General features: G+C 37.5%; 2 protein-coding genes across 6 annotated transcripts in view; one reads left to right on the plus strand and one right to left on the minus strand.

The window, feature by feature from the left end:
• Positions 1–316: 316 nt before the first annotated feature.
• AK3 (adenylate kinase 3) lies at positions 317–19,908 on the plus strand. 2 transcript variants are annotated; one of them, XM_039884937.1, is made up of 5 exons: positions 317–399; positions 10,853–10,972; positions 11,982–12,154; positions 13,213–13,331; positions 17,196–19,908. In XM_039884937.1, the coding sequence occupies exons 2-5, from the start codon at positions 10,912–10,914 to the stop codon at positions 17,314–17,316; spliced, it is 474 nt and encodes a 157-aa protein (XP_039740871.1). In that variant the 5' UTR covers positions 317–399; positions 10,853–10,911; the 3' UTR covers positions 17,317–19,908. The 2 variants fall into 2 exon arrangements, with proteins under 2 accessions (XP_039740871.1, XP_039740782.1); XM_039884848.1 differs by lacking the exon at positions 317–399 and adding an exon at positions 563–852.
• CDC37L1 (cell division cycle 37 like 1, HSP90 cochaperone) overlaps positions 9,491–20,168 on the minus strand; it is a 32,514-nt gene continuing 21,836 nt past the window's right edge. The window contains exons 7-8 of one of the 4 annotated variants that reach the window (XM_039884585.1): positions 11,290–11,356; positions 9,491–9,970 (exon numbers count right to left, since the gene is read on the minus strand). In XM_039884585.1, the coding sequence (XP_039740519.1) occupies positions 9,969–9,970; positions 11,290–11,356 (69 nt within the window). In that variant the 3' untranslated portion in view covers positions 9,491–9,968. Of the gene's footprint in view, positions 9,977–10,690; positions 10,793–10,967; positions 11,357–20,168 lie in introns of those variants that run through there. The other 3 variants (XM_039884496.1, XM_039884381.1, XM_039884371.1) reach the window with 3 other exon arrangements.

A 20,168-nucleotide genomic window follows, 5' to 3' on the forward strand; every position in this document is an offset into this window, starting at 1 on the left:
GGTGGCGAGGAGGGCACCGAGGTTTGGAGGGGCACGGAGGGGGCGCGGTCTATCCAGCTGGGACTGGGCAGGACAGCACCTGACATGGCCGAGGGGCGAGGGGTGCGAAGATGTTGGGGTGTGATGGGGAAGGGTGGCATCAGGTAACCACCGCGCGGAGCGGCGGCTAGGGATAGGCAGGGGCGCTCAGGAGTTTTCAAGAGTGCACGCGCGCGCGCGCGGCGCGGCAGTCTAACGGCAGGACAGGGCGGGGCACTGACGGGACGCGGGGGTGGGTCTGAGGAAGATGGGGGCCAACCAGGGGTCGCCGAGCAGGCCTCAGTGGGGTGGGTGTGCCCGGGCGGCGGAGGAGTGCAAAGAGGGTGACGAGGGACCGCCGAAGGGAGCAGACAGAAGCAGGTGGGTGGGAAGGAGGTTCGCGGGGCGCAGGTGGCTGCCCGGCGGCCCAGGGGCTTGCAGGCTTGTCCGAGGGGCTGCGGCCGGCGGTGGGGAAGCTCTGGGTAACCAAAGGGCGGGCGCTGCAGCCGGGCTGGGCGCGCGAGGGGCGGCCCCGGTGGCTGTCGCCTCACTTCCGGGAGCGCCTGGGCTCTGCGGCTGCCTACGCGCAGCGCTGCCAGCCGGCCCCGCGCCGCGGAGTCGCGTGAGCGCGCAGCCAGGCCGAAGTCCCGCCGTCCGCGCCCCCCGCACCTCTCCCTGCGGCCATGGGGGCGTCCGCGCGGCTACTGCGCGCGGTGATCATGGGGGCGCCCGGCTCCGGCAAGGGTACCGTGTCGTCGCGCATCACCAAACACTTCGAGCTGAAGCACCTCTCCAGCGGGGATCTGCTCCGAGACAACATACTTCGGGGCACAGGTGGGGAGCCCGGGCTGGAGCGGTGCAGTGCGCTGTTGCCCCGGTTGGGATTTGCGGGCGAAGGGGTCCGGGCAGAGGATGCGCGTCCCAGGGATGCGGGTGCAGCGTCTACTTCCCGCTTCCCAGGGACGAGACCTCGGGCTGTTGAGCAACTGACTGCTCACCGAAACCTCTGACCTCCTTGGACCGCTTCAGGCAGGTTTTGAGGGGAAGGGGCTAGGCAGTTAGGCCACGTTTGAAGTTCAAAGGTGAAAGGAAATCAGTTGGATTTGAGAAGCAATTCCAGCCTGAGTCGCAGATGTTCTTAGGGGGTCCATTTAATTGGCTTATTCTCCACGTGCCCCAGTGCCTAGAGAATTGTTTGCTCTTTCTTTTTACCTTTTTTTTTTTTTTTTTGAGGGAGGAGTGGTAAACTGGGATTTTCTGGTTCTGACCTTTCCCCTACAGTCTGAAGGCCGAGCATTGTTTACCCTCGTTACAGTCACACAGTTGGCTTAGATCTTCCATACCCCAAGAGATTTCTTAAGACACGAAGGCTATTCTTGTGCGTGGTCCAACTGAAAGACTGTTTTGTTTCTCATGCCAAATAAATTTTTATAACTCAGCACAAAAATCCAGTCAATAAACTCTATACTTTACAATGGGTTGATTTCATGTTATGTAAATTATATCTTAAGAAAGCTGTTTTCCAAAAGTCAGCGGCAGGGTGAGGGACTCCTTTTAAAAAATTATGGAAGTACCACAACTTCTTTATCTAATCGTCTATTGATAAGCACTTAGATTGCTTCTGTATCTTGGTTATTATAAATAGCGCTGCTGTGAACATAGGGTTGTATAAATCTTTTCGAATTAGTGTTTTGAGGTTTTTTTTTGATAAATACCAATATTTTGATAAATGTCCATAGTGGCTGTACCAATTTGCAGAAGGCGACGGGATTAAGAAGCACAAATTAGTAGTTACAAAACAGTCATGGGTATGTGGAGTACAGCATAGGGAACATAGTCAATAATATTGTAATGACCGTGTGTAGTGCCAGGGGGCGTTCTAGAGTAATGGAGGAGGGATCACTTTGTAAATTACATAAATATCTAACCATTGTGCTGTACACCTGAAACTAATATAAAATTAAATTAAATTTAAAAAAAATTATAGAAGTAATGCCTGCACAAGGTAAAAAAAAAAAAAAAGATTGGAAACAGTGCAGAAATACATAAAATAAAAACCCCTTCTCATGACCAGACTCAGCCCCATTCTTCAAAGGGGAACAGTGTCATGCATTTCCTTTTAGAAATTTATGTATAAGTTTTATTTATATGTATATGTATATGCTTTTTTAAAATGTAATATGTTAACTATATATGTATTCTGCACCAGTGTGTTTTCACTTTATATCTGGGAAATCTTTCCACGTAAAAACATAGACATCCATTTCATTCTTTTAATGTTTGTATAAGTATCTACTGAATCTACTATGATTTATTTAACTGATCCCCTATTGATAAGCATATAGGTTATTTCTAGATAGGGCTTTGTTTGTTTCAAAATAGTGACATTTAAATGAAAAAAAGAACCATCCCAGTGTTTTTAGATTGTCTCTCAAAGTTTTTTGGTTTGGTGAATTACTACCTTTTTTGGTTTGGTGAATTACTACCTTTATTTTCCTGTTCTAACATTGATCTTTAAAAAAAAAAATTTAAGTATTTTGTAATTAAACCTCTTCAAAATGTTAAATTGTTTGCTTCTCTTGCTAAGTGTTCTTGATGCAACATATTAAAATATTTAGGTAATAATAAACAGTCTCCAGCACTGCACCTAGTTGGGGTAAGTTTATCCCAAGTGGAGAGGCATAAAGAATCCTTAAGTGATTCTCTGAAAAATAACTAAGTAGTGACTTATAACTGTGTGGGTAGTGAATACCTCCAGAGAAGAGTTAAGGATACATTAATTTGTGAAAACACAAAACATTAAAAAATAAATTTAAAGCCAATAACTAAACTTTTAAAAAACTTTAGAAACAATACTCTGTGTTTAGTTTATCCTTAACATCCCATAACATGCTTGCTGTCCTCTTTTGAGCTTCATAACATGAAAAGAGAGGCTACAGGGAGGAGAGGATCATCGCGATTCAATTTGTCTCAGGCATCTGCTCTTACTAGAGGATTTACAGGCAATTGTTTAACAAGGAAAACGGAAAATGTAGTTTAGGGAGGTGTCATGAGATTGTTATTACAGATGTTTTCTATCTCAGGACTAAGAATATATTCTCAATAAATATTTGTGAATGGAGTGGATATTTCCCACAGAATCAGAGCCAAGAGAGAGGTATAATCGTTTATAAAAAAAATACTCCTTAATGTTTTTTTGATATTAAGAATATTATGAAGAAAAACATGTCATGAAAATATAAAAAAGAAAATTAAAATCCTCTATTTTACCGCCTAGAGACGATTATAATTTGCTGCTTTTTCTTATATTTTTTCTTCTCTGTTGCATTTATATGTATTTGCAATTTTGTTATATTCTAAATTATTCCTTAGAAACCTTTTTTCTCACTTATCGTGAGCATGTTCACACATCATTAAGCAGTCTTTAAAATGATACTTAGTTTCGTCAAGATTGCACAACTATTAAAACATTTTCCTGTTATCAGATATTTATGTTGTTAACCACTCTTTGGTATAACAAATACTATTATGATTATCCCTGTACACGAACATTTGGCAGCATCTCTGCTTATTTCCTTTGAATAAATTCCCTAGTGTGGAGTTTCTGTAAAAATGATACTATCAAATAGTGTTATAGAAGGATGGTGCCAGTTTACTCTGCAACAACCATATCATGAGGTTATTTTGTAATCCATGGCTGTATTTCATAGCTAAAGTTTAAAATCATCCCAATGGGTATGATAAAGACACTGGCAACATGAGCAACCCATTGACAGCTCCAAACCTGGAGTAACCGTAGACTCTACCACTGGGCCCTGGGGTCAGGAAACTGGAGTTTGACCATTAGACATTAATCCAGCCCTCTCATTTAAGATAAGGAAACTGAGTTCAGAAGAGGTGAAAGAACCTGCTCCACAATATATAGCAGTTACTGGGGGACAAGAGTGAACACCCAGGTCTCCCTGTGTCCCAATTAAATTACTTTTTCCATTATGCAGCATTTCCCAAATCGAGGTTCATGAGATAATTTTAGGTAGACAAAATTTTATCTCAAAAGTAAAATTCAAATTTAAAAACCAATGAAAAATTTTTACTTCATTCCAAAGTATATTTGAAAAACAGCTAGCACACCAAATCTTGAATTTCACGAACATTATAGCTTATTAAATTAAAAAGCTGAGTCACTTTAAAGAAAAGTATATAGAAAATAATCGTTCAGCTATGGCAGAAAGGTTGCCATATGATTGCCCAAAGTTTGAGAAATGGCATTGCAGCTTAGTGCTTCTCAAAGATGTAACCCTGGACTGGATGGCTAACCCTTTTGAATTTTATTTGTTCTCATCTGTAAGTTGGGGAAGTAGATAATCTTCAAAGCCTCTGTCAGCTCCCAAGATTCTGTATGTCTAACAAACTTTTATTATTACACCTATACAGCATAGGTCTGCCTAGTTATAATGATATTTACAGTAGAGCAAATTATTTTTATAATGGCAAAAAATTTCGTTTATAGTAGATAATATATTTACATTGTTTGGAATTCCAAAAAATATGAAACAACATTTAGTAAAAGATCCTTCCAAAACTATTCCATACATAGAACCTTTTGCTCATTCTTCCTTGTTTTTTTTTATTTTTCTTTTTTACACAAATGAAAGCAAACTGTACATACTGTTCTGGACCTTTAACAGTATTGCTTTCCATAAAGATTGCCCCATTTCTTTTTTTCTAACAACTTTATTGAGGTATAATTTACATATCATATAATTTACTGATTTAAGGCTTATAATTCAATGAACTTTAGTGTATTTACAGAGTTATACAATCATCATCACAATTGATTTTAGAACATTTTCATCACCCCCCAAAACAGTCACTTATATCCATTTAGCAGTCACTCCCATTCCCACTCCACCCTACTCTGAGCCACTGGCAACAACAATTTACTTTTTGTATCTATTGATTTGCCTGTTCTGAACATTTCATGCAAATGGAATCATATAATATGTGGTCTTTTATGTCTGGCATCTTTTAGCACAATGTTTTCAAGGCTCGCTCGTGTTATAGTACGTATTGGTACTTCATTCCTTTTTATTGCCTAATAATATCACATTGAATGGATATACTCCATTTTGTTTATCCATTCATGAGTTATGGACAGGTGGGTGGTTTTTCCACTTTCTGTTATTTTAGGGGTGCACTAAAGTTTGTTTAAATAGTTTAAAGATCATTTGAAAAAGATGAACCTGATAATATCATCTCAAAAAAAGTAGGCTTTTGTTAGATTTTTAAAAACAAAACAAGTTAGGCTTTTTAAACTTCCATGGCTAGAATCTAGGCAAGTCGAAGAAGCTCATCTCTCCATCTGTTCATCCATCCATTCATCCATGCATCCAATTCATCTATGGATCCATTGAACTCTTAATGTGTGCTAGGTACTGGAGGTACAGAGACAAATATATTTTACTTGGAGGTACCCACGGTTGGAATGTAGGAGTGAGGGGAGGTGGGAAAATGGCCATGTGTATTAGTCTGCTCAGGCTGCCGTAACAGAATACCACAGACTGGATGGCTTGAACTACAGAATTTTATTTTCTCATAGTTGTGGAGGCTAGGAGTCCAAGATCCAGGTCCTAGCAGAGTTGATTTCTGGTGTGGCCCTTCTTCCTGGCTTGAAAGTGGCTGCTTTCTCACTTTGTCCTCATGTGGCCTTTCCACTGTTTCGTACATTCCTGGTGTCTCTTCCTCTTATAAAGACACCAGTCAGATTGGATTAAAGTCCTACCTTTATGAACTTATTTAACCTTAATTACCTCTTTAAAGGCCCTATCTCTAAATACAGCTATATTAGGGGTTAGGGCTTCAACATACGGATTTGGTGTAGGTGGGGGATACAGTTATCCATAAACAGATAGTTTCAAAAGTGTGATAAGTGCAACAATAGAGACGAGTTGGTGACGTGGAAGTCCAGAGGAGGAACTTTTGGTTGCCTTGGAGACTGAACGACACTTCACTATGAGGGGCCCTTTAAGATGGATGTATCTTGAAAGATGAATACGATCAGGCGGCAGTGAGGAGACAGAGGCTTCTGCAAAGGCTAGGAGGATCCAGAGTATATGGAACTCCTTTCTGGTGGGTATTGTTTCAGGGTTGGCTGGGAATGGTGGGGAGGGAGTTAGGGGAGAGATAAGATGAGGCTAAACTCAAGGCCTTTTTTCAGTTCTTCATGAGAGTTTATCCTGAAACAGAGCAGGGAAGGGAGGAGTATAGACCTGGATGGGAACTCTAGGTGCTTCACTGGGTGATGGAGGGAGAACCAATGGTCGAGGGTAGTTTTTATTTTCAATATAATTCTTGTGAAATATCCCATGCATGAAAGTATTATAATTTCTATGTATGGGTAGAAGAAGAATAAAATGAATGCCCATTTATGCACCACCAGGCAGAAAACAAATACTTTTGGGGCCTCCTTCTTGCCCCTCTCAGAGTTAACCACTATGTAGACTTGAATCTTTATTAGTTGAGAAAAGTTATTTTTAATACCCTTGATTGGGTATAAAGCTATCATTTAACTCATTCCCTGTCTTTCTGATAGTTTTCTTTTGATACGTTTTTAAAGTTTTATGTACTTTATTATATAACAATGCTAAAAGTAATTTTGGCGGGAACCAGGTTAAAGGGCTATTCTCCATAGCCCTTTCTCTTGGCACATATAAAAGTCAACTGTTATTTATAGTTCGGTCAGGCCCTCTTTTGTACTTCATAGCTGCTCAAATACATTATTTAGAGCTCACTCAGTTATGAGGTGTAGTTGGTTTGGGTAATGTTATAAGAATGACCAGATTTTAAGAGGAGATATAGAATTACAAATGGCTTTTTGTATAATACAAACTCTCATAACTCAGATTAATATATCTATGTTTTAGAATTTCTGATTATTATCCTTAAAATTAAAAGCTGTTTTTAACCTTCCCTATTTTCCTCTAACCTTCTGTTTCTATTTTCATTTGTGTTTAACTTTGTAGAATATTAACTTATTTGAATATTTAACTTTTAAACTAGCTGTTGTGTTTCATAGGTGTCGAAGCTCCCAAATTTGTTAATTTTGGAATTCAAAAGGAAATAGTATTTTTGTGAGGCATCTGTTCAGATACAATATTAAATTATAGACAATCAAGGGAGTAAAAATTAACCGAATGTTCAAAGAACATACTGGAAAAGAGTCTTTGCATATAATTTTCGGAGGGAGTAAAAATTGGAAACATAATAAACTGCTTAGACTTTGACATAGAGAGTTGAATCATGTTTTTCTTTTAAATAAACTCCAATGGAAACAATACAGGAAACTTTTGTGGACAAATGTTTACTTATATGAACATATATAACTTTATCACATAAAGTTGTTAGTGATACGTGAAAAAGATTATTAGACTATGCCTGAGACTATATCCTTTCACAAAACTTAAAATATTTGGAGTTTTTATATTATCAGTTTTAACTAATTATTTCTGAGTAGTGATGGGATTATAAATGACCTTTTTTGTTTTGCTTACTGGGCAGTTTTCATCTTTCCTTTTAAAGTATATGGTTCAGTGTTTCATATTATCACTTCAAAAAGAAACCCTATTGCCATTAGCAGTAATTGCCCATTTATCCCCATAGCTCCCAGCCCTAGACAACCATAAATCTTCCTCTGTCTCTATAGCTTATTCCGAACATTTCTTTTAAATGGAATGAACCAATACATGTCTTTTGTGTCTGACTTCTGTCACTTAGCATATTTTCAAAGTTTATACACTTTGTAACATGTATCAGTATTTCACTTATTTTTATGGCTTAATATAATTTTGTGTGGATATATCATTTTATTTATCCATTCATCACTTGATGGATATTTGGGCATTCCAGTTTTTGGCTATTGTGAATAACATTGCTGTGAACATTCATATAGACATTTTTGTGTGGACATGTTTTTATTTCTCTTGAGTGTATATATATGTATATACATATACATATACATATACATATATATATATATATATACATGTGTATACGTATATGTGTGTGTGTGTGTGTGTGCATGTGTGTATACACACACGCACACCTAAGAGTGGAATTACTAGGTCATATGGTAACTGTTTAACCTTTTGAAAAAGTGCCACACTTTTCCACATTGGTTACACTATTTAAAATTCTAACAGGAATATATGAGGGTTTCAATTTAATTTTTGACAAATACTTGTTATTTGTATTTTTGTTTATAGCCATTCTAGTGAGTGTGAAGTTGTATCTCATTGTGTTTTCCATTTGTTGACTGATGATTTTGAACATTTTTTCATGTGCTTATTGGCCATTTGTATATCTCCTTTTTGTATTGAGATCCTTTGCCCATTTTAAAAAATGGGTTGTCTTTTTATTGTTGAGGTGTAAGAATTCTTTACATATTCTAGATATAAATTCCTTATCAAATATATGATTTACAAAAATGTTCTAGTCAGTAGATGGTCTTTTCACTTTTGTAATGGTGTTCATTGAAGCATAAAAGTTTATAATTTTAGTGAAAATCAGTTAAGAGTTTTGTAGTTTTAGCTCTTAGATTTAGGTCTATGATACATATTGAGTTAATTTTTTGTATATGGTGTGAGGTAGAAGCCCAACTTTATTAATTTGTATGTCTATTCATTTGTCCCAGCACCATTTCTTTAAAGGAATATTTTTCCTCCATTGAATTGTCTTGGTGTCCTTGTCAAAAATCAGTTGACCATAAATGTAAAGTTATTCCGGACTCTCAATTCTGTTCCATTAATCTATATGTCTTTCCTTAGTATCACACAGTCTCGATTGCTGTTTTGAACTCTGAGGTGTGTCCTCCAATTTGTTCTTCTTTTTCAAGATTGTTCTGGCTATTTGTCAATTTCTGCAAAGTCATTAGCTGGGATTTTGATAGGATTGCATTTTCAAGGAGTATTACCATCTTACTGTAACTTTCCTAATCTACAAATATGAGATGTCTTTCTACTTAGGTCTTCTTTAATTTCTTTCAACAATATTATAGTTCTGATTTCCAGTTTTGTACTTTTTAAGAAAAGTATATTGCTAAAGTTTTTTTTATTATTTATTTTATTTAAAAATTTTTTGTTGTTTTTGATGCAGTTGTAAATAGAATTGCTTTTTTAATTTCATTTTTAGATTGTTCATTGCTAATTTTTTTAGATTGATCTTGTACCCTATAACTTTGCTGAACTCATTATTAGTTCTAATAGTTTTTAGTGGATTCCTTAGGATTTTCTATATACAGGATTATGCCATCTGCACACAGAAGTCATTTTACTCTTCCTTTTTGGATGCCTTTTATTTCTTTTTTCTGGACTAATTGCCCTGGCTACCATTTCTGGTACAAGGTTGAACAGAAGTAGCAAGAGCAGGTCATATTTTCTTAACACTGTTCTTAAGAAAATATACTGGTAAAATTAGGTACTTTTTAAGTTAGTCTCATTATCTCAGTCCATTTATTGTCAGTAGTTGAAGGTTTAGAAGAGGGCTTGGCCTGATGATTGAGAAGTGAGGGAGGGACCAATACCAGTTTTAGTGACTCGGCCTTGGAGGAGAGCAAATTTTTACATTTTCTTCCCCATACACTGTTGATGAGGTTGAGCTCTACTTTCCCAGAGCAGTGGTCAAAAGCCTGGGGACAGAGAGGTGCACACATATTAAGTATGTGGACCTTCCCAACAGGTTATTTTAGTGAGTCCTTAGTGCTATCTCTTGGAACTCAGGCCCTCTCTTCTAGATATGGTCTATCAACCCTAGCAGCACACCTGTCAAATGGCATCCAGTTTTTAGGCAGTTAAAGTTTTATAAGTTTGACAATTTAGAATCTACTCCAAAGTCAATATGGTAATTCATGTCAAGAATTGTGAAAACAGTCATATACTTTGCCCCTTTAATCTAACTCCTGGGACTTTATCCATCAGAAGTAATTCAGAAGACAAAAAAAAAAAAAAAAAAAAAAAAAAAAAGAGTATTAGATTTTTAAAAGCAGCAATAGAGAAAAACCAATTCTAGTTTAAATAATTTAAATGTCCACCAGTACTGTTGTGATAAAGTATATTTTATATATCAGATTAGATGTATGTTGATGAAGTATTATATAGTTACCAAAAATGACTGTATAAAGTCACCGAAAAATATTTACAAAATAATGCTAAGTAAGAAAAGTACACAAAATTATATATACAGAGATTACAATGGCATTACAATTCCAAATGTATGTAGCTTGGTAAGAGATGATGAAGAAATTAAAATACTGTTGCATAAGAATGACATAGTTATGGATGATATTTTTGAGTTGTTCATAAATTCTTTCCCAGAGTTTTTTATTAATAAAAATATAATATCACAGTGCTAATCTGGTCAAAAATTGAGCTGTAACAGCAGCATCTATTTTAGAAGATTAGAAAGTCTCTATAGCACTTAAACTGAGCCACTTAATAATAATGGCTATTTCAAATTCTTATTTAAAAGTACAGAAAAGTGCAAATATGTAAATAAAATCACATAATTCTATCATGCAGAGAGATGGCTACTATTAACGTATTTGTCTATAGCTTTCCATTATTTTTTCTGTCTGTACATTTACATTTTTATATTTTACATAATAAAAAATTTGAAATAGGCATTGATTATTTTGTAACCTCTGTTTTTATCACAAAAGTCAATGCACATTTTCATATTAGTGTGCTCTCCAGAGGTCTTTGGGCAACCACTTTCTGGAAACCTGGAATGGGATAAAACAGATGTACTTGCTGATTTGCTTTTCCCCCTCATTCTGTGGTAGAAATTGGTGTGTTAGCCAAGACTTTCATTGAACAAGGGAAGCTCATCCCAGATGATGTCATGACTCGGCTGGCCTTTCATGAGCTGAAAAATCTCACCCAATATAGCTGGCTATTGGATGGTAAGTGAAGTGTTGTGAGCATTTCAGCTGCCTAAAATAATGTGTTGGCAGGAGAGTGAGCATTTCATGGGCTACAGACAGATATCACAAATGGTGGGCAAAGAGCCTACATTCTGCCACTGACCACCTGAGACCTTGGGCCAGTCATCTCTATGTCCACTTCTTTATCCAAAGGGAAGGAGGGAAGTGGACTGCATGATTTCTAAGCTCCTTCAGATGTGACTTTAGTTCTTCCCCCTCCTTTGAGAATATTTTATCGGGAGGGTGGCTTACCACAGGAAAAAAAGAGAGAGAGGGAAGGCTAGAGGGTGACTTACAATCGCTGGAATCTTTTGCCAGGCAGAGGTGTGGTGGAATCCTTGAGGACCAATTGATTTTTAGTTTCTAAAGAGAGAGAAATATTCATTGTAAGGAATAGGCTCACATGTTATGGAGGCTGACAAGTCCCAGGATCTTCAGGGTGAGTTGCTAACCTGGAGATCCAGGAGAGCAGATGGTGTAGTCTAAAGGCCAATAGATTTGAGACCCAGGAAGAGCTAACGTTTCAGTTTGAGTCTAATGCAGGAAAAAGCCCATGTCCCAGCTCCAAGGCAGTCTGGTGGGAGGAACAGCCTCTTTATTCGGGGCGGGGGGGCGGTGCGGGTCAGCCCTTTTGTTCTCTTCGGGCCTTTGATGGATTAGATGAAGCCCACTCACATTAGGGAGAACAATCTGCTGTACTCAGCCTACTGATTTAAATGTTAAATTCATCCAAAAACACCCTCACAGACACACCCAAAATGTTGAACAAATATCTGGGCACCCCGTGGCCCAGTCAAGATGACACATGAAATTCCATTCATGTCATGACACACAAAATTATCACAGTTGCCTTGCAGCTGTGATCAGCCTGCCTGGTGTTACTGCTTTTGTTCAGATTGCTCAACATTAATTCTCTTTCTTCTTTCTTTTTCCCTACCTTCCAATCCTTCCTTTCTTTCATTTTTTTTTTTTTTTTTAATTTGTAAAGGTTTTCCAAGGACACTTCCTCAGGCAGAAGCCCTGGATAGAAATTATCAGATAGACACAGTGATTAACTTGAATGTGCCCTTCGAAGTCATTAAGCAGCGCCTTACTGCGCGCTGGATTCATCCAGCCAGTGGCCGAGTCTACAACATGGAGTTTAATCCTCCCAAAACTGTGGTGAGTAGTCGTGGTATGACATGGTCTTCCACATAGCACACTGTCTCTGAGTCCTCTTGCCCTCACAGACAGAAGTTTTATGCCCTTGGAAATCCTTCCTGATCGAAACTTCTGAGGGAATAATCTCAGGTTACTTGGTATAGTCAACTTCGCTAGTCTACTCAGCTTGTTAGTAAAGGCGTCCCCAGGAATAATAGGGGTTTGTCATTCCTTCAAAAGCATTTACTGATTTCCTTCTGTGCCAGGGAGTATGTTAGGAGTTGGGGCAATAGAGATTAGGGACACCTTGGTTTACTTAGGGCTTGCAGTTGAGAGTCCTAGTCTGTAGCTGACTCTTTTTGTACACATGTTGTCAACATAAGTTTATGTCCAAACCTGTAGAGAATTACTATAAAAATTCATTTGAGCCAAACAGAGGATATGCCTGGAAGCAAAATCTTAACAGAATGAGAAGAATGCCTCCTAGAATAGCAGTTTGCAGCTTCTCTTATGCATTTTGAATTAAAGAAGGAACATAAAGAAGATTACATGAAGGTAAGAGAAAGTAAGTCAGGGATTGGATTATAGGATAGTTAACAAGATTGTGTGCTTTCTTGACAGTGGTTATACTTCTGAGGGCTCTGAAAAGAGATACTTGAAAGGTGTGTTAACCTAGATGAACAGAAACAATGGACAGGACTTGATTCAAGCAAAGATAAACCTTTTACTAAAGAAGTTAGTACCCACCATGACCTGTCCAGTTAGGAATTTATGATCAGTGAGGTTACTTTCTATAGAACCCCTTTTTCATCCACAATATGAAATTATTTAGAGGCCGCTTAGAAAATCTTGTACTCTAAGAAGCAGAAGACTGACACTGTGGAAGTGATCCTGGGGTCTTATGGGGCTCTACATTGCAATGCTCTGGGTTTGGATTCGATTCTGTTTGTTTAAAAAGCCCATTTGTGTGTTTGGTGCTTGCGTAGAGATGATGTCTGTCTAAAAATCATGTAACTGCTCATAAACACATCCTTCAAAAATAAGATGTTTGATACCAGCCTGTTTTAATTCCTGTTTAGGGCATTGACGATCTGACTGGAGAGCCTCTCATTCAGCGTGAGGATGATAGACCAGAGACGGTTGTCAAAAGACTGAAGGCTTATGAAACTGAAACAGAGCCTGTCCTGAAATACTACCAGTGAGTCTGTCGCTTTTCAGAACTTCTCTTGCAGGATGAAGCACTAAAGGCAGTTTTTTTGAGTATCTGTTATTTACAGCCAAAATGCTTAAATACCAGAAGATCCCATTCAAATTGGTTTATAATAAAGGAAATTTATTAGTGCAACAGAGAAGTCCGGAAGATAGGTCGGGCATCAGTCGCCCCTAGGTCTGACTAGAGTTTTTGCCATTCTGTCAACTTTGTGTTGTCTTTGTCCTTAGGCTTCCTGTAGATAGCTGCCAGAAACAGCCCTTTCATGAAGGGTCACTTTTCCCCCATTGAACAAAAGCCCCGAGCATCATGCAGATTGAACCCACTTGAACAGCCACTGTGGTCAGGGAATGCCCTGCACTGGCCATTTAAAGCCTAGGTTACTGCCCATTCCTGAACTAGTCACTGGGATGGGAAGGAGTAACTGATTAGTCCACACCTGAAACTGGGAGTGGGTCAGTCTCACCCAGACTCTGCTGTCTGGTGAAGAGAGGGCTGGAATGAATGAATGGGAGGCAAACCTAATAATACCCACTACCTGTCCCAGTGGAGGATACTATATAGCATATAAGACTCAAATGACAACCAATCCTCAGATCATTTATTTATCTAATAATCATTAAAAGCTTATGTTCTAACATAGTTTTGTCTGCTCTTCAGAGAACTCATACTACACAACAAATATGGGATCTATACTGAATTAATATTTGACTTAGGCTAAGAAACAATCCAGTTTCCTTTCCCTCTACTCACAGAGGATTGATCGCAACCCCTTTTAATTCATTCACTTACTGAATGATGATTCAGTGTCAGCACAGTACAGTGTTGCAGTTAGAGCACAGACTCTGGAGCCAAACTGCCTAAATTCAAATCCCAGCTCACCATTTATTAACTCAGCCTTCTCCTCTATAAAATGGATGGAGGTAAGAGTAGAGAGTTGAAGAAGAGAATTAATATGTGTAACTCTAATTGTTTCTGATATAGTAAGCACTTTATAATTATCAGCTATTGTTACTGTAATAGGGTAAGTGTGCAGTGAAATCTAAAGCAATTGTCTGCAAACTGTTTTAATAGTTGTTTCTGGAGGGTAAAATTTTAAGAGAGTTGATGATTCACCTTCTGCAGTAGCTGTTACTATAATTTTGTGATTGGTATAATGAGCCTGGTTCTGCAGATTGCCAGCACCGTGACCCTGGGCAAGGTATTCAACCTCTGTGCCACAAAGTTTTCATTTGTAAAATCAGAGCAATATTAAATAGTACCTACTTATATGGTTATTAAGGAAATTAAGTGAGAGAATCCATGTAAAGACTTACAACAGCCCTAGCACTATTAAATCACTGTTAGCTATTACTCTGTTGACACTATGCTAGGCCCCTGGTCCACACAGATTATTAGACCCAGTCCCTGCCAAACCCCAAGAAACTCACCTATCTGTGAATGAGGCAGAGAGCTGGGTAAACAATAGTTATCATATAATGCACTTAAATCAATCAGGAACCTAATTCACATTAGTCTAAGCAAAAGGGAAATTTATTGGTCATGTAACTAAGAAGTCCAAAAGTAGAAGCTGGGTCCAGGTGTTCAATCAGTGTTACCATGCCTCATCACTCTCAGCTCCATTTTCCTGTATTGGCTTCAGTCTTAGGTGGGCTCTTAGTGTGTGAGCCTCTCAACACTCCAGCTTACCTGACCAGTTTAGCTAACCCAGCAGAAAAGAGAGCCTCTTTGTCAGCAGAAGTCCTGGAGTTGGCACTGATTAGCTCATGTCCATTCTCGAAGCTGAGAAGTAGGGACAGCCCCACCCAAATCTCGTGGACCCAGTTTCTCATGGTGAAGAAGTTGTTTCCCAAAAAGGAGTTTGTTTTTCACTTAAAATTAGCCAGAAGAAGGGTGACCACATTGTCGGGCTGATAACAACACTGCAAGGCTATTAATAAAGGTAATCACTGAATGCAGTGGAAGCAGGGATTGATTCTATCAAAAAGTGGGAAGTTGGGGAAGGCTGCAGAGATGAAATGAATGACCCAGGTCCCTATCTTAGGAGATAACCTCGTTTTTCTAGGCTTCTGGCATTTGCTACCTCTTACCATTTTCTGAAGCTTTTTCCTTCCAAACTCCCACACATAGAACTAGGGCTGGACTTAACCAAAAACTCAAAGTGGTATTTGCAATAATCCTAGTGATAGTTACTATTGCTTTTTTTTTTTTAATGGTTTAAAAATTTTGTTAAATTTTTAATTCTGATTTCAAGAGACTAATTTCATCTATTTTTTACGTTAGAATTTTATTTTTTATTGTGACATTGGTTAACGAAATCCAGTAAGTTTCAGGTGTACAATTCAACAGTAAGGCGCATATATATATATATATATATATATATATATATATATATATATATATATATTTTGCATTGTGTTCACTGCCCATAGTTAGATTTCTTCTGTCACCACATTTGTCCTCTTTTAAACCGTCTACCTCCCCTCCCCCCGACTCTCTGGTAACCACTAGTCTATTGTCCATGTCAAGCATTGCTTTTTTAAAATACCGAGTTGTATTGTTTTTAAAACTCAGCTGTGGGACATTCATAGAGTAATTAGATCTCTGTTTACAAACACGATGCTCTTTTTAGAGGACCGATAGTTGAAGCTGGTTCCATTTTATTACATAGAAGTTAAAAATGACAAATTTTCATCCAAAGTACAGCTTTAGGATAAATAGGTGCCTGTAGTTGTGCCCTCAACAATTAACCCACTTGTGACATTGGCTTGATTATAAAGTAGCTCTTCTAGAGGCTTATAGCTGGTAAAAAGCTTGTTCTCTTGAAAGCTTTACAAGATGGCCCTGAATTTAGAAGCAGGACAGTTCTGATATGCAAAAATACTGTATTTGCATAATGTCTTTCTTTAGCAGATGTTTCTTACCAAGAAAATAGTGGGAATTATTTACGTGAGTCTTAACCGTGGCAAATTTTATGAGGAATTAAGAAAGGAATGCATTTGTCCCCAGTGAAAGCTCTGAAAATTTAGTGAAAATGTTGCGGAGGCATGATGGATCCTGTCTTTGGAAAGAATAAACCAGAGTTCCTCAGTTGCTCTTTATACAGCCATTAAGCCAGTGTGTATGAGTAGGTTGGAAGAGGAGAGTAAGCAAGCAGGGTACCAAGATCTGTGTAGAGAATCTGTGCCTTTTGAAAAGCAACCCCAGGATTCTGATTCTCCTCACCATTTATTTTATCCCCAGAAAATGGGAGTAAATAGACTGGTCGCTGGTCTGGTGACAAGTCAGACAAATCTTCCCGGTGAGAAATGGAGAAACACAATAGGAAACAATAAATACAATACTTTTTATTTCCCTTTCCCCTAAAACTCAGAAGAGTAGCATAGAGGAAAAAATAAACCTAGGTGAAAAGAAGGAAGCACTATCAAGTACTAGAAAGCTGTTTTGCAAATGGGTAGTAGACAAAAAAAGCCAAGGGATGTCCTGGCATCTGGCAGGCTGTATGTTTAGAAATATTGGTGATTTGGGCTGTTACTTTACATTTCTAACCACAGTTTTATCAGTAAAATAAGGAAACTTGAACTATAGTAAGGATTAAATGAACTATTATATATAAAGCACTTAGTACATGTTCAATAAATGATACGTGCTATTATTTTTAAGTAACCATTTTGGTAACCCAGAGGGTACAACTGAAACTAAAATCTAGGTTTTCCAGTGCCCAGCCAAGTGCCGTTCTCTCTTGATAACACACACCTACATTTACTGAGGCCCCTAAATCCACATTATGCTCTTTAAAAGTCACTTATTAGAAAGACTCAGGCCTGTGTTTTTTGTTTTTGTCACCTTTAGGAAAAAAGGGGTATTGGAAACATTCTCTGGAACAGAAACCAACAAGATATGGCCTTATGTATATGCTTTCCTACAAACAAGAGTTCCACAAGTAAACCAAAAAGCATCAGTTACTCCATGAGGAAAAGTATGTATAACTAATAAGATGAGAAGCTCCTCATCTGAGCATTTGGAAGCTCCTTGTCCTAAGACTCTGACATGTATGAATTCTTTGAAAATGTTAGAATCATTTCTACTGATTTTATTCTGGAAAGTAAGGATGTGCCAAATAAGTCAGATACTGAAATTCATCTTTTGAAATCATCTAGTGTGTTTTTTCCAGTTATCTTCTATGAGTGCACAATTCACAAGTATCAGAGATGTCTAATGAAACTTTTGAAAAATTGTTTGGAGAATAATTAAAAGAGCAATTGGTAGTAATATAACTTTTGTTCAGAAGAGTAAGTGGTTTATAAAATTTCTGTATTTTTCGGGAAAAAAAATTCCGTCATTTGAGAAAAGTATCTCATCAGAGGCTTTGGCTTAGACTGATGCTGAAAAAACATCTCTAGCACTGTGACACATGGTTTTGTGAGACACTATGTCTATAAAATTCCAGAATAAAAGCAACTGGATTTAAGATTTTTAGGATGCAAATTCACTACTGCCTCTCCACTAAGAAATTTATAAGCTAGTCATATATGTTGTATTTATTGTTGTTAAGCATACCTTCAGGTTACTCAGAATTTTCAATTTGCTATAAAACTGTATCAATTAACAGATAAGAAAGTATTAATTTCCTATGACTTGTTTTCTTTTGAAAATACATGTGTACTGAGGGATACGATTTATGTTAGAAATGGACATTATACGTTCTTGGAAAAGCACTAAAGTTGAATTTTCAATGGAAAATGTAAAGACCTATGTTTTCAGATGTTACTTAGGTTAAGAGATATGCTTTAAGATCTACTTGTCAGTTTCTCTTTCTGATCAAAATGTGTGATCTACCTTGAGGAATAGCATATGAAAGTACACACACACACAAAGAAAAGAAAATCTATGGCACTAGGTAAAGTAAGCATGCTGTGTCATTAGGAAATAGAAATAGATCATGTTTGCCTGGATAAAATTCTCTTGACAAATATAACAATCATAATTAGTAAACAGGTATGGCAATGAAAAAGATTTATATGACAGGTTAAAAAGGACCAGGAAACTAGTTTGCTGAAGGAGTTTATTCCTGATCAAAGAAATTGACACTGGCTAGCATTCACTGTCATCATATCTTAAGGGTAAAGAACTCTGCTGGTAAATGTAACCTGAGCAGCCATTTTAAAATCAAAATGATTTGATTTCTTAGTGGGGCAACAGGGATGCATGCTTATGTACTATGGTCTGGTAAAAAGATTGAGAGGCAAAGAAACCTGACTATATATTCAGTGGCATATTTACTTTTACTTTACTTGGTGCCAAATCAAATGAAACAAGTCCCTGTACAAGTTATTATTAACTGCCTTTGAAAATTTTGCCTGTTTTATTCTAGGCACTTAAAATACAAATGCCAGTAAATGGTTCTTATGTATCACTTTGTGGGGGGGAAAAACCTTATTTTCCTTTCTATTTTTTAAAATTCAATATCGATCTTTCAAAATGGACCAAGGCTTTTAAAAAGGATTATAGTAAACATTCCACTCTTTACAAAACTTTCTATAATGCGTTAATCGAATGTCAATATTGTGTGTTTTCTAAAAATGTCGTGTACTAAAGAATTACCTCTGTGTTAACAGGCATACATCAGTATTAAGGTATTAGCATACAGTTCAATTTTAGAACTGTAGATATTATTTTCTCTTTGGTAGTCACAGGGCCCACTCCATCTGACCTTTTGTCCTGCTGCCCTGAAGTCTTACTGGTTTCTGAATTAGTAACTGATTTCTAATTGTTTAAAAAGGGTACACAGGCTGGCTTCTATTTATGCTACACTTTATCTCCTGCTGTAGTAATGCAGCTATACTGGCCTTCTTGACACCCTTAGGACATCTGAAAATCAAAAACAGGTAGAAGAACATGGCTCTTAAGACTCTTCTTCCCTGTGACTATTCTCTCCTCATCCCCAAAACACTTAACCCAAAGTTTTGCACATACATCCATTACTTTGGGAAATGCCTGCACTATTACGTTTTTCCTTCATTAAAGCAAAAAGAATTTGTTTTATGCTTAATGTCATAGGTGGTTCTGATGACCATTATCATAGCTGAGCACATCCTGCAAAAAAACCCATAATGCCATAATGCCTATCATTATGATTTATGTGCCACATGGATATATGTCTGGTGCTTAATGGCATGGCTAGAAGCTACAATGCCTTTAAAGCTAATGAGAACAGTACTTCAACCGATTTCTGTGTTTTTTGGAGTACAGTAATTTTGGTACACCTTTTATAAGCAGAGTGTGCTATGGGAAATGGAAAGTGACAATTAGTACCACCTAGAAATTTTATTTCAAAATTGTATTTGAAATAGGTTAAATACTGGCTCAAATTTCTAAACCCCTGCCCATAGCTACTTTCTCCCAGTTATTTACAACGGCATTCCAGCAAAGTAAATTATTTTGGGTACTCAGTTTGTGACAAAACTTATCTGTTACTAACAAATCATGGTAATTACAGACCTCAGTTTTAATTGCTGTAATACCTGCAGTCAACAGCAAGAATAAATATGTATTTTAAAACATGCTTATAAGCTGTGTCTTTTCACTGACAAAAGAAAATATTCCCAGGAGCATTTGAGATCTTGCTCCCTGGCATATGTCATCAGTTTTGGCTCAAATAAACTCGTAAGAAAATATTCCCAGACACTGGTAAACTTCAGAAAGTTTTCCTGTCTTTGCAATTCAAGATTGTGATTTGGAAGTTACAGTTTTAAAACTTTAAAACACAAAATAATCTACTTAACGCTCCTAGTAAAAGACAGTATGCTTTGTAGAGTTCATACC

This window comes from Pteropus medius, unplaced genomic scaffold (genome assembly GCF_902729225.1).
Source record: "Pteropus medius unplaced genomic scaffold, Ma_sr-lr_union100, whole genome shotgun sequence".
NCBI lineage: Eukaryota > Metazoa > Chordata > Mammalia > Chiroptera > Pteropodidae > Pteropus > Pteropus medius.

Coding starts and splice junctions, on each gene's coding strand:
- AK3 (XM_039884848.1), top strand. CDS start 702: ATGGGGGCGTCCGCGCGGCTACTGCGCGCGGTGATCATGGGGGCGCCC. Junction 12,155..13,212: donor TTAATCCTCCCAAAACTGTG/GTGAGTAGTCGT, acceptor ATTCCTGTTTAG/GGCATTGACGATCTGACTGG. Junction 13,332..17,195: donor CCTGTCCTGAAATACTACCA/GTGAGTCTGTCG, acceptor TGTCACCTTTAG/GAAAAAAGGGGTATTGGAAA.